General features: G+C 40.3%; 1 protein-coding gene across 1 annotated transcript in view; it reads right to left on the reverse strand.

Annotated features, from left to right (window-relative positions):
* Positions 1-15,865, reverse strand: part of RAB11FIP2 (RAB11 family interacting protein 2) — a 42,017-nt gene extending 26,152 nt beyond the window's left edge. The window contains exons 1-3 of the mRNA XM_055299943.1: positions 15,289-15,865; positions 9,173-9,615; positions 8,004-8,472 (exon numbers count right to left, since the gene is read on the reverse strand). Of these exons, the coding sequence (XP_055155918.1) occupies positions 8,004-8,472; positions 9,173-9,615; positions 15,289-15,641 (1,265 nt within the window). The 5' untranslated portion in view covers positions 15,642-15,865. The remainder of the gene's footprint in view (positions 1-8,003; positions 8,473-9,172; positions 9,616-15,288) is intronic.
* Between the last annotated feature and the right edge of the window lie 704 nt (positions 15,866-16,569).

A 16,569-nucleotide genomic window follows, 5' to 3' on the forward strand; every position in this document is an offset into this window, starting at 1 on the left:
GTGTCCAGTGCCTAAGAGCTCGTTAATTACCTAAACTATATCTCCATAGGTCTTGTTAATTACCCGTCTCCTGTCTCAGAGGACCTTGTTAATAACTTGTACAGTCTCTCTAAAGAGGTCCTAACAACACATTAAAATTAAAGATGCTTTTCTTTTAGCACCTGTCAAGTGCTGTAAATTGAGAAATTTTCACATCAGTTTATTAGACTACAGTAGTTTTTGTGGATTTTTTTGGCTGGTTTTCTTCTCTCACAAAATCTCTCTATATCTCAATCTCTCAGCTCAAAATAACAACAACAACTTAGCAAAGTTTTGTCTTTTTTTGTTACAGAGCCTTTTTTGTTTTCAATTTTGAAGTCTATAAATATCAATTTGCATTAGTGAGTTAGCAAAAGGATGGCATGGATGGTATCTGCAAATTAACCCATTGGGAGATGTACCAATTAATGAGAGCTATTATAATGAGTATTAGGATGACAAAGGGTAAAAAAGTTTCAAGTAGTATCTGGGGAGTTTAGCATAAAAGTTCTAGTTAGTGTTAAGGGAACTAATCATATTGCATATTTCATGTTCGTAGTCACTGTTTCATTGGATACATTCTGCAAATCCCTGGATACTAATGGATTAATGGGTCTAAAAATCATCTCAAAAGTTTTTGTTTTCTGTCTTTAAATGAGGCCACAAATTTTCAGCTGTGTAAAGATTTATAGCCTGCCATGGATGAGAGGCAAAATTATCTTTACTATTAGACAAATAAGAACAAAAATAAATACTGCTATTAAAATAAACCTTACACATGTTAAGGTTTATTATGCCAAAAACTGAGCTATAAACTCACACGGGGGGGGGGGGGGAGGGAGAAAAGGTCCATACTGAGCGTTACAAAAATGAAGGTTTTAAAACTATGAATAGGATCATTTCTTTTGGAACATTTGTTTAACTTTTAAAAATCAAAATGTAGGCCTATAGTAAATAGTCTGTCTCTTTTCATGGACATGTTATATAACTTCATAATAACAACTACATGCTTATAAGCCTATGGTGCTTTGTGATTTGTGAAAATTAGGCACACGTTTAAACATACATTCTAGGTAACCAATTCTTTTGTAGCTTCTGAGAAAGGTATGATACAACCATAGACAGGAATTGATGAGTTAAGGAAAGAAAAGAAAGGAGAAAGGGAGAAAGGGAAGTAGGTTAACCTGATCCCAAAAGTAAAAGGCACACGGTCATGCAAAATTATGAGATATTAGTGACAGATAGGAGTTCTTGATCTTGGGCACTACTTCTGTACTGTCCTAAAAACTGTTTCACCAGCTAAGCAACAAACAGGTTTTTCCTCAGTAAGTACGGTAAATGGAAATATATGTATATATGCTCTAATAAAAGCAATATAGCAGGAATGATATCATAAGATATACCATTAAGTTAACACAGAACTAAGAGTTTGCTGTATTGTATTCACAACGACAAGAAGGCAGAAAATAACGAAGGGAAAGCATGTTCTTTGTATGAGTCACAAATTGATGAATATTCCCAAATCAAAATTTTCTGGTAAAAATATCTTCCATAAGTTCTTACTCTCCAATGAGCTTCCTTTTTAAAATCAAACAGCAGCTCTCCATACGGAGTATGCTTATATTTTTTACTCTATTTTTTTTACATTTCAGAATAAGACACACAACCAACTTTCTCCTGTGTTAATGAATTCCCTTGACTGGGTGGACTTCCTCAATAATAAACTTTCTCAGGGAGCCTCAGAAGAACATACATCACAAAGTTTCCCTTCAAGTTATGATAGGTAGCAAATAAACACAAGCATATTTTGTAAGTGTTGTTCATCACTACTGATGTCTGGGTTTTACCTGAACTCTGAGAAACAATTCATCCACAGATGCCATAAATATTAAATAGTCAGACATTTCTGCTGGGACTTCAATACCTACTATAATTTAGATGTTTCTTAGCCATTCAGCCAAATCTCTTACTCCTCTCCATATTCCTGTTTTAGTATGGCTGACCTCCCAACTAAGCCCTCCACCTTAGTTAGGGCTCTGGAAGCAAAGCTAGTGTGACCAAGTCATCTATTCAACTAGGAATTTACCAACAGAACTCCTGATTCCTATTCATCAATTAGTACTTTACTGAACTCTTATGAAATACATGATATAATTTAGATCAGTAATTTTTAGACCTGAGAATCAGTGGGAAGTTCTAAAAATGCTGATTTTCATTTCAAGGCCCATTCGCACTAAAGATTCTAATTCAGTCTGCAATATGACTGAACAAATTGTAGTTGAAAAAAAAATCCTCAGGAGCCTCGGATGATCAACACTGAGGATATGCACTGATCTAGGTGCTGTGGAGCACCCACAAAAGAAGATTCAGCATAGCTATTAAGAAGCTTAGATAGCTTACTAAAGAAGACTAAGACCCAGACACAATAGATATCCTAGAGCAGTTATGTTCTATATCAGCAGAAATCCAAAGGGAAACACCATGTTATTAATCAAGAAAGAATTAAAGAGTATTTAGCCTCAAGGATAGGCTAAGCACGCTCAGAGGAGTTTAGAGAGCATTCCAGGACTGAGCCAAAGGATGGTCACAGCAAGGCTTAAAGGGCCTGAAAAGAGAGAGGTAAGGAAATTAAATTACCTAGAACTGAGAGATAAGGAATAGTAAAAGAAAAGTTGGAGAACTAAGAAAAGCCCAAAATACAGTAAGTACATTGAAAGTTGGAAGAGTTTGGATTTGGTGTTACAAATCAGGGGTTCTTAACGCTTTCAAACTAGGCTTTTTAAACAGACAAAAGTTACCATGGCCCCAGGGCCCTAAATACCAAGTAACAATAACGCTAAATGTTATGATAAATAAATGCAAAAACCACAGTTCACTTAATACTCTCAGAGTGTCTCGTTCAGGTAAGGTTTAATTGGTTATGCTTGGTTAGGTGGTCTTCCACATGCATTCAGGGACCCAGGTTGCCCATCTTCTGGCTCGGCCCTTCTCAAGAATCTCTATTCAGCCAGCCCAAGACTCAGCAAAATATTTCAGTCAACCCATGCAGTCTCTACTGCTGTAGCACTAAAGTAGACATAAACCAGTGTCTAGGCTGGTTAGACAGCCTAGGCTGTAATGGCTGTTTGCATCAGCAGTTACATAATTTTCCAAAAACAAAAAAAACCTGAGTGCATGTTATACCATTTTTTAAAAAACATTTTTATTCATTTATTTGAGAGAGAGCACGAGCAGGGGTGTGCTCCGCTGACACATTATTTACAAAAACAGGCAGCAAGCCAGACCGGGGACCCTAGTCTTGTCAACCCCTGGCCTAAGGTACTGAGGAAAAGAGGCAATATAGATGACTGTATAGGATGTCTTCATGGGCCAGACCTGGACGTGTAGATATCTCTTTCACTAACTCTTCAATAAACCACAACTTCATCACCTGTCCCCATCTGGCTAAGGGTCTGGCTGTGTTTCTGTTTTTAAAAAAGGGCACCTTGTTTGCTGAACACATTTCCACTTTCCACTTTCCATTAGAAGACTAGCCTAGTGTTAAAGAAGAAATTACTGTGAACAAATGATTAAAAATGGCATAACAGGGGGCAAGCCCCAGTGGCTCAGAGGTTTAGCGCAGGCTTCGGCCCAGGGCATGATCCTGGAGACCCAGGATCGAGTCCCACGTCGGGCTCCCTGCATGGAGCCTACTTCTCCCTCTGCCTGTGTCTCTGCCTCCCCGCCCCCCGTGTCTCTCATGAATAAATAAATAAATAAAATATTAAAAAAAAAAAAAAGGTATCACAGGGGCACCTGAGGGGCTCAGTCATTTAAGTATCTGCCTTCAGCTCAGGTCATGATCCCGAAGTTCTGGGATCCAGCCCCACATCAGGCCCCCTGCTCAGTGGGGAGTCTGCTTCTCTCTCTCCCTCTGCCCTTAACCCCTGCTCGTGCTCTCTCTCTCAAATAAATGAATAAAAATGTTTTTTAAAAATGGTATAACATGCACTCAGGTTTTTTTTTGTTTTGTTTTTGGAAAATTATGTAACTGCTGACGCAAACAAACAAGCATTACTTTACAAAATGTGGGGTTAACCACACAACACATTGGTAGATACGGATGACACCAAACTACCTGTGATTTATAATTAAAACGCAAGGTTAGCTGCAATTTTAAAACGCAAACAACTCGATACTGATCATAAGTTGATGAAACATTTTCTGAAAATGGCAAGAATTCCAACGACACTTGCCGGCGCATGTGCAGTAGGAGTTCTGCAGCATGCCAAGCGTGAGACAGTATCCAGACTTCTTAGCACTGGCAGAGACCAAAAACACAGTGCGGTGTACTCACCACACCCAACTCCGTTTCTTCTGGGTCCACTGCTGAACCAGATTTCTTCACTGGCTGCACTGAGGCGGGGACATGATGAACTCTGGCCAAGGGAACATCTGCAGAAGTGATGCACGCCACGGCCAGGCCCGGCACATAAAGCCATGCCACATGTGACCCCCCTCCTCACTCTCTTCCCCCATGGCGTGGCCCTGGAGGCCGTGGGGTAAATGGTGGCACCGCGAGAAGGAAGGAGCCTGGTTCCGGAATAATGGCGTGGAGCTGTATGACCCAATGGAGCGAAACACCCCCTTCCCACCTCCCTGTCATTGTGAATCAGGTGGCGACAGCAACGAGCAGCCATGCTTTCACTGTGATAAGCCACTGAGATCTGGGGTTGTCTATTACAGTTGATAAGCTATTTAACACAGAGTTCTTAAGAAACTCCAGAAATGTGCTATTTAGGGTCTGAACACTACATTTCAGGAGCCCCTGACACTGACTTAGATTTTGAATAATGCTTTGTTGTACATAAATAATGCACATATTTTGCCTTTGTGGGTCTGTTTTCACTATACCAGATCTTCACAGCCCACGCCGGGCTAGAAGAGGAGCCTCAAGGAATAAAATCACATTTTAGGAAATCGGTCTGCTATCTTGTGTTCACAGATTCAAAAATGGTTTTCTCTAACACCTACTACGTACCAAGCATCGGGCTGGAGATTCAGGGTAGAGAGCTGAATGAAATGGAGGTACGGCCCTCAAGATGTTGGTGATGGTGGGAGGGAGACCAGAGACTGGTCTATTACTGAACAACGGGATGCCCATGCAAAGCAAGACTTCCGTGTAAGAAAAGGCTGCCCCAAAGGGATCCAGCAGCTCTCTCAACAAGAGCAGGCAAGGCTTCAGAGAAGAGGGGCAGGTAAGGAGGAGACTGTGAGTTAGTAAGTACAAGCCAAAGTGTTTCAAAGAACCCATTCTTTTTGTCGGGTGATCCAACAAAAAGCTGAATTCGTTTCCTCTATTGGTTTTATGCAAGACTATTACAGGACCTATTCCAAGAACGGAAGCAGAACGTGGTATTTTTTTCGTGTGGTTTACAAGGTGATTTCCTCAGGTGGATTTTACTTTTTTTTTTTTTTAACGAAGAAATAAAAACTCTGCCTTCTAAGAAAGTGTTCCTTAGGGCTGTCAACTTTTTGGAATAAAGAAAATTCTCCGGGCTTAATCACACCCTATCCACTTGCAGGGCAACATCACGGTCCCCCTGCACCTGAGACCACAGGTGAGCCAGCTCACTCACAAAGAACACGATCCGGTTCCACGGCTACGGCATCCACCCTTTGCTCTGGCCAGCGTTCTCAGAGCCATCAGTGACAAGAGTCCGGGAGACCCTGAAGAGATCTGTTTAACAGTACTGGAAAAAAAAAACAATCTGTGGCACACATCCTAGTGACAGGAGTCTAGAGCTTCCAAAGTGCATTTGGCTTAGATGTGAATGGGAGAAACCTAAAATGTCTCCGATGATCCCCAGGGGCTGATGTAAGGACAAGAAACAGGAGCATATGGCTACACAGAAACAAAATGACCTCCACTGCATCCCCCCAAACTCCACTCAAGATAAAGCTGCTTTCCAGAGGTTTTGAACTGAACTCTCTTCCTAGATCTACTTATAGGTGATCCTTCTATTTTACACTCTAAATAAGAGCGACCCTTTAATTGCAAATGCATTTACCACAGACGTAGTTTGTGACACACAGAGGAAAGGTAACTTTCCAGGAACCTACAGATGTAGTCGTCCTCATACCTGGCCTCCCGAAGAACACGACGAAGAGAAAGGCTTAAAATTTAAAAATCTTCCATTTACCAAGAAATAGCTCCCATTTCGATAGAAACAGCATTTGTACTGATGTCACCCAAACACAGCCTAAATCTGGCAAAATGCCACACTCACTTTTAAAACCTGTGGCAATCCATGTAAACAGCCCCAGTATAGGGCAATTAAAGATTTGAGGATACTTATTTTTCTACATGCTGCCATAATTTAAAAACATTATTTTCCTGCCACTGCCCATTTTTCTTGCTTTTGACTCTAAAATTATTTAAATTATGCAATCTCTTACGTTATCTCAGACAGTTGTTTTTAATTATCTTCTTCTTCAAAAAAAAGTTTAGCAAAAAGGAGAAAAAGCAAATATATTTCTATTTACCACTGTAATTTAGGACTTAAGACAGTATGTGTAATACACTATATGAAATACCAAAATAAAATATTTGAGAATACCATAATGAAACTATGGACTCTTCAGTAAAATATTAATACCACACGATAAGAATGTATTCTTTTTGAGTATAGCTGATAAAGAAAACTGAACAATACTTTTTAAAGCCACAGTAAGTATTTATTGCTAAAAAAAAAAAAAAAAGAAAAAGATCCACGTTTCCCTTGGAAATGTTAAATGCATACTTTAACACATCATTAGAAAATGAGAAGACAGGTAGGAAAGTACCATCTAAAAGGGTGCTTGTTAATACTATACTTTTTGTTTGCAGTGGGACAAAACAAAGCACTGTTTTTGAATAAAATACTACATGACAGTATATAAAATACAGTAAACAGCCACCATTCACGGGTTCCCTATTTGGGCCCTGGCTTTATACAATGTACTTGATTTATAATTTATCATCACCCAATCCTACCAAGTAGGTATTCTTTTCCTTGTTTCAAAGATGGAGAAGATGAGGTTTATAGAGGTCACAGAGCTACTGAGCCAGGATTCCCACTCTGGTTGGTATTTATACATTATAGCCTTGAGGAAAAACTTCTACATTCCATGGCAAACACTCTACCATGCTAACCTATAACTGCTTAGGATTCCAATACATTCATCTTATTCTTTGATTAAGTTTTCTTTAATCAGCTTTTCCACTGTTCACTTCTGCAAAATCCATAATCTCATTTAAAGGAATAGAGTTCCCACTTGGACGAAGGAAGAAGTACCATTATATACAAAACTGAGAACTCAGATTTTGAAAATCTAATCTTTATCATGATAGTGATTATTCCTATGACCAGAAATCATCATACAGCTACTCTTTGATATATTTATAGTACCCAAAGGGTCACAAAATTCCAATAAACATTCACAAATAGAAGTGACTTCTAAATAGCCATTGGATGAGGCTAGTTAACACCGACGATGAAAACCATTAATACTTAAGCCAGTATTTCTTAAAGAACAGCCCATAGGCTGCTATTGGCCCACTAATCCTCCCCAGAGAGCCTGTGAACTAATCCCTGGAAAATAGTATCTAGAAACCCAACGTATCACCTAAATTTCTGGCCTGAATTAACACCCAGTGGTGATTCACTCTTAACCACTCTCATCAAAAGCTATGCCATTCTCTTCCTAAGTTTCAGTGAGTTTCTGGCTCACATAGAAATAGACTAGGGTAGGGATTAAGAATCTTTTATCCTTCTAAGATAAAAAGTTCAATTCCAAAGATCTATGTAGCATTGCCTGGCTCCATAATTAATTATAAAAATAAGATAAGAATTGTGTTCAAGTCAAATAAAAGGTATTTAAAACATTCAAGTATTTAAAAGGGTATTTGATACTTTCAAGTGTAGTTTTTTTCAAAATAGCACAACTTCCCCCATGAGGCTTACCTTGAAGATGGCATTATATTTGAAGCCCTGAATTTTGTTGTAAACGGATTAGTTGACTCATAATCAAAATAGTCCTGCCGATTTTCACTAAACGCGTTAGGTGATTTCAAGTCACAAGGGCTATCAGATCCCCCATTGTTAAGTTTATCAGATCTTCGGCTATCTTTTTTTCCAGTCACTCTTTCAAACAAGCTAACTTTCTCTCTTTTCTCTCTTTTATTTTCTTTTCTTACTTCAACTGATTTTGAAAATAAATTCATGCTGCTGTCCCATGATTCACTGCTTTCTTCAAATGGATTTTTCTTCCTTGGCAGTGTTGCAAATTTTTGGGGTAATGAAGCAGTCACATTTGTAAATGGGTCATTTTGTCTTCCGAAAGACGATTCACCTTCATCCACACTGCTGTCAGGTTGGTTCATTTTAGAAGTATCAAAGCTTAATGTTCTTCTGTGTGGAGATTTGAGACTTCCTGCAAACAATTTTGTAGTTAGTACATAATCAGTGACACATTACATCACACTACTTGACACATTCTGTGTGCACACTGCTGCTTTTAGAATGAGAGCAATTAGCTATTTAAAGATATTAACCTTTAAAATAATCAAGGAAAACAATCTTAAAATGGTGAAGTATAGCAGTCTCAAGTAGGTAAGCTAATAATAATTAGCATATTGCTAGACAATCAGTAATTTACTCAGCTCAGAAAAAAACAATCACATAAACTATAATGTCAAAACTAGAGGTTCTGGTGGGCAAGATGGTGCTATAAATTCTCAAAGACTTTTTTCATCATTAGCATTAAATATACTTTGCTACTTCTGAACATACAAGATTTTTTTTCTAGGAACTTTCTGATTAAATGGAATATTTATTTATGCTTCAGGCTTTCAGGACCAAAGAAACACCAATAAAAAAAAGATTCCAGGCCATGAAAAGCAACTGGGACTCATTTTTGTTATCATTTAATAATATAAACACAATGCTGAACGCAGACAAGTTCTGCCTTCAATAAACTTACCAATTTTGAGTATATTCGGCACTCAATAAAGAGCTAAGCTTAAAAACTACCTAGAAATTGCAATTTTTATTTTCTAACTTTATAAGCTAGACTTTAAAAATTAAAAGGGTAGTTCGGATCACTAAGGATACAATGAGAAAGTGTCACTTACCACTTTCCGGAACCACTCCAAAGGAATCTACATGCCGACCAAGAAGATGTGTTTGACCAATGGTGCCAGACTTCAGTTTCTCAGAAGATATGTGGGTCCCAGTTAAGTCAGACATTGAATGTGCTGAAGAGAGTCGCTGAGGACCCAGAAGGAAAGGCTTTTTTGGTTTGGATTTCATCTGTATTTCACCACTTGAAAAGTCAGTATTGGCATCGGGTATGTGAGAACTTGGAATGATTGCAGAAGACGTATCAGAAAATGTCCCATCATTTTTTCTACCTTTCATCTTATCTTTTAATTTTGCAAAAGGAGATCTTGTTTTGTCTTTCATTGATAAGTCAAACATACTTGCTGTCATATTGTTCCGCATGAATTGAATATTGACCTTTATCTCACCCCTGTTTTTGGCTCTTTTTCCTTGTTTGGATTCTAATCTAAACCACCTTAAAGAGAAGGAGAAAACTGGGTTGTAACACACACTGCAGAGAGGATACAGGCTTGTTACGTACAAATAGCTTTTTAGGTTAAGCTATGAACCATCAAAGCGATGGAAGCATGATAGCTATTATGCATCCATCTGACTTAAGTGTTGCTAGTGGCCTAAGAACACTTGTTAATGTCAAAGGACTGAGGCAGAGACTATGAAATAATTCATCAATACAAACTCCTCTTGAGCACTATAAAATAATCACATTTTTAATAATTAAATATTTAGCCCCAACCCCAAAATATTTCTTCTGTAAAAGCTACTGGAAGAATTTTGTTAATACCGGAGCGTGTTGCATTACAGTGTGCTAACTGTGAAAATGACATAAGATGTGATTTAGATTCATGTAAAGCGGGCCAAAGCCTTCTCCTGAATAAAATAGGAAAAATGAGTAAAACACAGGAAGTGACAAATAGTAGTGAACCCTGTAAAGTTTTTGAAGGAAAAAGAAACCTTAAATGCTTCCTGTTAGAATCTATTTGCTTCATTTATCATTGCTACTGTACCAATACCAAAGAGAAATTATTCTAATTGGAGCCAAATCTTATGCTTTTCATCAGTTCGCTGAATTGCACCGTCCGTTGTCAAATGATGTTACAGTAGTCCCCCTTATCCACGGTTTCGCTTTCCACGGCTTCAGTTACCAGCAGTCAACTGCGTTCTGGAAGCAGACGATCATCTGTCTGACACAGCCTCAGAAGGTCAGTTAGCAGCCTGATGCTATGTCACAAAGCCTACGTCATTCACCTCACTTCATCTCAATGCAGAGGCATTTTATCATCTCACATCATCACCAGAAGGGTGAGTACAGGACAGTAAGACATTTTAAGAAAGAGATCCTATTTGCATTACTTTTATTACAGTATGCAACTGTTCTATTGTATTATTAATCTCTTACTGTGCCAAATTTATAAATTAAACTTTATCATAGGTATGTGCATGTAAAGGAAAACATAGTATATCTAGGATTGGGTGCCAGCCACAGTTTCCGGCTAGATCCCACTGGGGGCCTTGGAACTTATCCCCTGTGGATAAGAGGGGGCTACTGTATAAGAAGTAAAGTTTATTTTGGTTTGTTCTGTGGTGTTTTTTATCTATGAGAAAGTCTCCAGTGGTCAGTGTTACAAGTGGTCATTTTACAGAGAAAATAGCTTAAAAAAAATTGCAAAATCAAGCCTCGAAGAGAGTTTCTATAGTATTTCCACATTTTTTAACAATGAAGCATAACCTGCAAATAGGTTACATTTATACTTAAATATAGCTCTAATCAAGTGTAACAAACTTTCTTAGCTACAAAGGAACTCTGATCTAATTTTACATTAGTACTTTCTCTCCTGTTACCAAGAAGATATGCCAGAAGAAGCTCATGTTTACTATACATCAGGTGGAAGACTGGTTCACCAGTCTTTCCAGGCAGGAGAGAAAATTGGCACATACCATATGTACAATCTTAGAAAGTAAAACACACAAGAGAAATATCTTCTTCATTAATTTGAAGCAATTCAATCAATTATGATCTAGTTGCATTAAAAAAAGTAATTTTTAAAAATAAAATGTTTTATAATAAAAAGCATTACCCCAAGACCCTACACTGAGAAAAGCTTTTGAAGCAAATGGTGAAATCTGAACACACAGGGACTAGAAATAGAAATAAGAAAGGACAGCAATCAACTCTGTGGAATAGAGAACCATGAACAATACAAAATTTAGCACTCAAAAAGCCTGGAAATGAAACAAGGTCAGACACCCTGTTATTAATTCCCAATTCTGGAAAATAAAGCCATTCTCAATGGGGGGAGAAATGCTTCTGATGGATGGTACGTGGGCAATGTTCTGTAACATCTCAGGCTTTACACAAAGTAAATGAGTACACTTTGCAGGAAGTGTACCAAAAACAAAAAAACTTAGGCCTAGAGGACTTCCATGTATACAACAAATCAAAGCAAATCTGAGGAAAAATAAATAAATCAATAACCAATAGATGGAAGGAGGTGAGAGGAATCAAAACTCACCAAATTTCAGAAATAAGACCAAATCAATGATCTACTTTAACATCCATGTTTCATAGATGAGGGAACTGGGGCACAAAGGCTAAATAACATCCCAATGTCAGATTAAAGCCAATAAGGAAAATACCCAAGCTGATGAATAACATCTGCATGAAAATAGAAGTTCTTTCCTATTTGATGAACCACATATGTTAATAAGGTTGAAGGCAGGGCTGGCCATGTGTTAGGGGACCCTGTGTTTAATCAGGTGGCAGTGACAACCAAGGAGGAAGGCAATGCAGGTTTTCTACTGCTAAAGGGTAAGCTCCTTGAAGGCAATTTGCCTTGCATTCAATAAATGTTTACTGAATAATTTTTTTCTAAAACTATACTCTTACCGTAACCAAGCTAAAACTGTGTGTGTGTTGCACCATTTTGTTTTATGGTAGGGAACACTAAAGACTCATCAGGTAAGCTTAAAAGAATCAAGCAAGTCAGTATTTGAATACAAACTCTAAATACAGGATAGTTTCCATCCCCCCACTCCCAGAAAAAAAAAAAAAAAAACTGCAAAGAACTTTTAACAAATGTATAAAACTTAAAACTTAGGCATGACAAACTACGTTAGCTGCTTTGTTTTGAAAGTGAGGTAATGGGGAAGTCTTAATGAGACCTTCAAGAATCATTCCAGAGATAGCACTCATTTTCCCAGGCTTCAAAAAGATAAAATGAAGACACAGCATTTGGGGCTTAGTGGATTAATGCTGATTTTTTTTTTTTCACCTCTGGAGTGCTGTTTTTAAACTGTATATGGCCTCTGTTCAATTTTTAGTGGGCACAGGTCCATGTTCAAAAACCACCACACATGTGGGAACTATTCCCAAGCAATTGGTGCTGTGTGGTCAGAAACGGGACAAGATTGGCAGGAAGGGTGCCAGAGGCCAGGACACAGGTGCACTGCAGAAACTCGCACAAAAGTCCTAAAATCTGCATGTGTTTGAGTCATACCTACCTCTAGGGACTCTGATTGTTATTACTTTTCATGAGCATTAAAAAAAAAAAAAAATCACCCATTCCTGTTGTAAAAAAAAAAAAATCAATAGATATTACATAACAGCATGAACGATTTTACCATTCTATTATTAAACACTGCATTATTTCCTTAAATCTCATGCCAGAACCAACCCAGACACCCATAAAAGTGGGAGATACAGAAGTTCTCTTTCCATGCCCCACTCAAAATGTTATGACTCGGGCCCTTTCCCTCTCCTTAAAAGAAAAAAAGAAGAATGGCATTTAATTTTAAATTATAAAAATAAGTAAAATAATAGTTTTAGCCATCACACTTCTTTGCCTATCATGACACAATTGGAAGACAAGCTGTAAATACTTGTCTTCAGTGTCAAGAGTATAAAATGTCACACCCAGCAGTTTCATGGGACTTCTAAATCAGCTGGTAGCCTTCACCACTCATACTGGTTTTCTAAAAAGCACTTGGGGATATGCCGACAAGGCTCAGCACTGTGCAGAATATTAAATATCTTTCTTGCAATACACCGGTGGCCCAAGTTCATCTTGTACTGTACCACATGCACAGCTGTGCTGGAAAAGGAAGCTATTAAATATATTAAAAAACTAGAAATATTACCAATAAAGATATCTCATCAAATATGTGGTCCTCATTTATCCACAAAGAAAATGGGATTTAATAACATCTGAAAATCACTCTGCATGCAATAACATCACAAGCCCTGTTGAGAACATTTAAAAGCATTTTCCTCCTGAAAGTTCTAATCAATTTTATTTAGTAGCCAATAGAGAATTTCTGTAGGGAGACCACAATAGGAGAGTTACTTATGGCCAAATTTATTGTAATTCGGATGTTGCCAAAGATAAGGAGTAAAGCAAGAAGGAATTTTAAAAGCTCACTTCATCCTCTGAATCTCTGGATTCACAGTTGGGCCTACTTTCGCTCGGGAAATTTAGATTTCATAGGAGGCCTGTAATAGGTCACTCATTAACATAAAAAGTACCAAAAAAGGCAGCATAACATTTGCAGTTACAATATACTAGAAAGTCTACTTTCAAAACACTTTAAATATCATAGGGTAAGTTTCATCCAAAATTGGTGATTTGAACAAACTGCTTGGTGATCATCTATCTTTCAGCTTCAACCTAATGAAAAACTCCTCAGAGGAAATTCTGTAGGTAACAAATACCATTTTGTAGGTATCAAACACTTATCAAAAATCATCAATATACATTCAATTTTACATTTTTTTAAAACCTTTCTCTCCTTTTTCTTAAAATACTGTTATCTCCTGAGTAAATATTTACCATTTTTCCTCTTGCATTCCTAGTACTTATCTGTCTATCCCTTTACCCTTCACGTACTAAATCTTACATCAAGTCCTGATTTAAAAAAAAAAAAAGTAATAAAAATAAAAACTCCAATCAAGAGAAGCTTGCAGGAAGATGTACAGAGAATAGTAAGGCACACTTGTTGTAAAAATGTAATAAGAAATGGACATGAACTTCAAGAAAGTTACCATTTTCAAAAGTTTTCAAAAGGGCAAATAAATTTCGGTCATGTGGGAAACACCAAAGCTGCTTTGGACACTTGAAGTCCTCTTACAAACTCAACCTATATTTTTCTCTCCTTAATTCCGTTAATTTCAAGGTTCTCTCAGATCAGGTTTAAGGAAGGGTGAGTATATCTGTATCTCTGAAAACACGTAATTTTCCGACTTAAGACAGAACATCCAAGTGTTAATTTATATGATCCTTTTTTAAATGACAACGTGTCTCTCCTGAGCTTGAAAGTCAGAGGTAAAAGGATGTGTTTGCAGTGAAGACGCCCCTGAATCGCTTCATCACGAGAACTCCATCACTTATCTTCAACACGCGGGCTTTACAGAACTATTTCCGAAGTAGTACACGAACTCCAATAGGTTGTGAATTCACAGAAAAATGTCAGCGTGCATTCAAGGTTGCGAATGTTTGTACACACTTAAAATTTTTTTCTTTCAACAGCTCTAGACTCCATCGAGATGTACTGACCCTGAAAGATGGCTGAGCTAATACACCGGCCAGCTCGTGTTTCTAAAGCTGAAACGAAATCCTGACCTCAAAATTTGGTAATAGACCTTTAGACAACTTCAAAATTCAACATGAGACCTTATATTGACACATTTAATTCTCCATTTCCTGGCAAACTGTAGTGTTTAACGATCACAGCAACTCACACAAGTTTTAGGTGGTCAGCACTGTGATCAAGTCCTCTTAGGAGCGGTGAAAACCATGTCAGTTTGCTTAAAATTCAGTGCAAAATACTCAATTATTTAACATGTTTACCTTAACCAGAAATGCGAGAGTAATGGATCATTACTGCCTCCATTAAAAAAAAAAATATATATATATATATATATATATATATATATATATATTTCTTCACAAGGGCTATTTTTTTTACTCCAGATTCGTGCAACCATGGTGCTTACAACTAGGTCATATTTCAATGCAAAAAAAAAAAAAGAGAGAGAGAGAGAGAGAGAGAGAGAATGCCCCAAATAATTTCCAAGAACAGAAAATCCGTAAATAAGATAATCTCCCCCAAATTCAAAATAAATTACATAACTTACTCTGTTTTCCTTCTTTGTTTGTCCTCAAAGATGTCATTGAGATTGATTGCCACCTGCCCTAAAAACTTATCCAGACCCACCAGGGACCTGTGCATAACTATGAGGAAAAGGATGTATTTCTCGGGATTCCCCTGCATTAGCAATCCCGGGAGCTCAAAGGAGGCCTCCTCCTTCCAGACAGGCTCTAGGGTTTTCTCAGCTACAGAGGTGGAGTACTTTTCCTTGCCCAGCTGAATTATAGTGTATGTGTCATTGGTGCCACTTTTGCCTTTTGGCTTCAGATCTTTGGCTTGGAGCACTGTGACCTGCACGTGGGTAGGAAACCACTTTTGGGCTTGCTCGGACAGCATCATTCTGGGTCTTCTGGGGGGGGTTGTGGGGGTGGTGGTTTCCCTCGGCGCCCGAGCCCTCCGCGCAGGCAGCGCCCCTCCCGCAGGGAGAGCCTAACTCCTGAATCACTGCATGCTCCGGGCCCCCGGCGGCGGCAGGCGAGCTCACGGCTGCCCGCCTGGCCCGGGGCTCGCGGCGCGGCGCCTCGCTGGGGCGGCCCGGGGGCGCGGCTGCGCTGGGGGGGCCGTCTCCGCTGCAGGGGCCCGGGCGCCCGGCATGCCCGCCGGCCCCGGCCGAGCCGCCCGCGCCTCCGCGCCGCCCCCCGCGCCGCCCGCTGCGGGGACCGGCCCCGGGCGGCGGCGGCGGCGGCGGCGGCGGCGGGCGGCTCCCGGGCCTGCGGGCGGCTGAGGCCTGGCCGCCGGGGCCCGCGCGGGGCCGCCGCCCCCCCCCCCCGGCCCGCGCCGCCGCCGCCGCCGCCGCCCCCGCCTCCTCCGCGCCTCCCGCCTGCCCGCGCTGCTCGGCGGGCCCGGCCCGGCTCCTCCTTCCGACCCCGGTAATACGAACCGCCGGCGGCTCGCGCGGCCTGGCTGCCTCTAGCCAACCTCTCCCTCCTCCTCCTCCTCCTCCTCCTCCTCCTCCTCCCCCTCGCCTCGGCTCCTCCTCTCGGGCGGGGGCGGGGCGGGTCGCCCGGCCGCGCAGCTGGACGGGGAGGGCAGGGGACGCGGCCGCCCCAGCGACGGCGGGCCGCGGGCTGTCAGGAAGGCGGACGCCGGGCTCAGCCTCGCCGGGCCCGCGGCTCCCAACCCCCGGCGGGCGGCGGCGGCGGCGGCGGCACTTCCGGGTTGGCCTCCTCCATGTTGAACTCGGGAACGCGGGGGGCGGGGCCGGGCGGGGTCAGGGGTCAGCGCCTCCCTGGTTGCCGTGGCGACCGGCGGCGCGCGGCGCGAGCTC

This window comes from Nyctereutes procyonoides, unplaced genomic scaffold, assembly GCF_905146905.1.
Source record: "Nyctereutes procyonoides isolate TBG_1078 unplaced genomic scaffold, NYPRO_anot_genome, whole genome shotgun sequence".
NCBI lineage: Eukaryota > Metazoa > Chordata > Mammalia > Carnivora > Canidae > Nyctereutes > Nyctereutes procyonoides.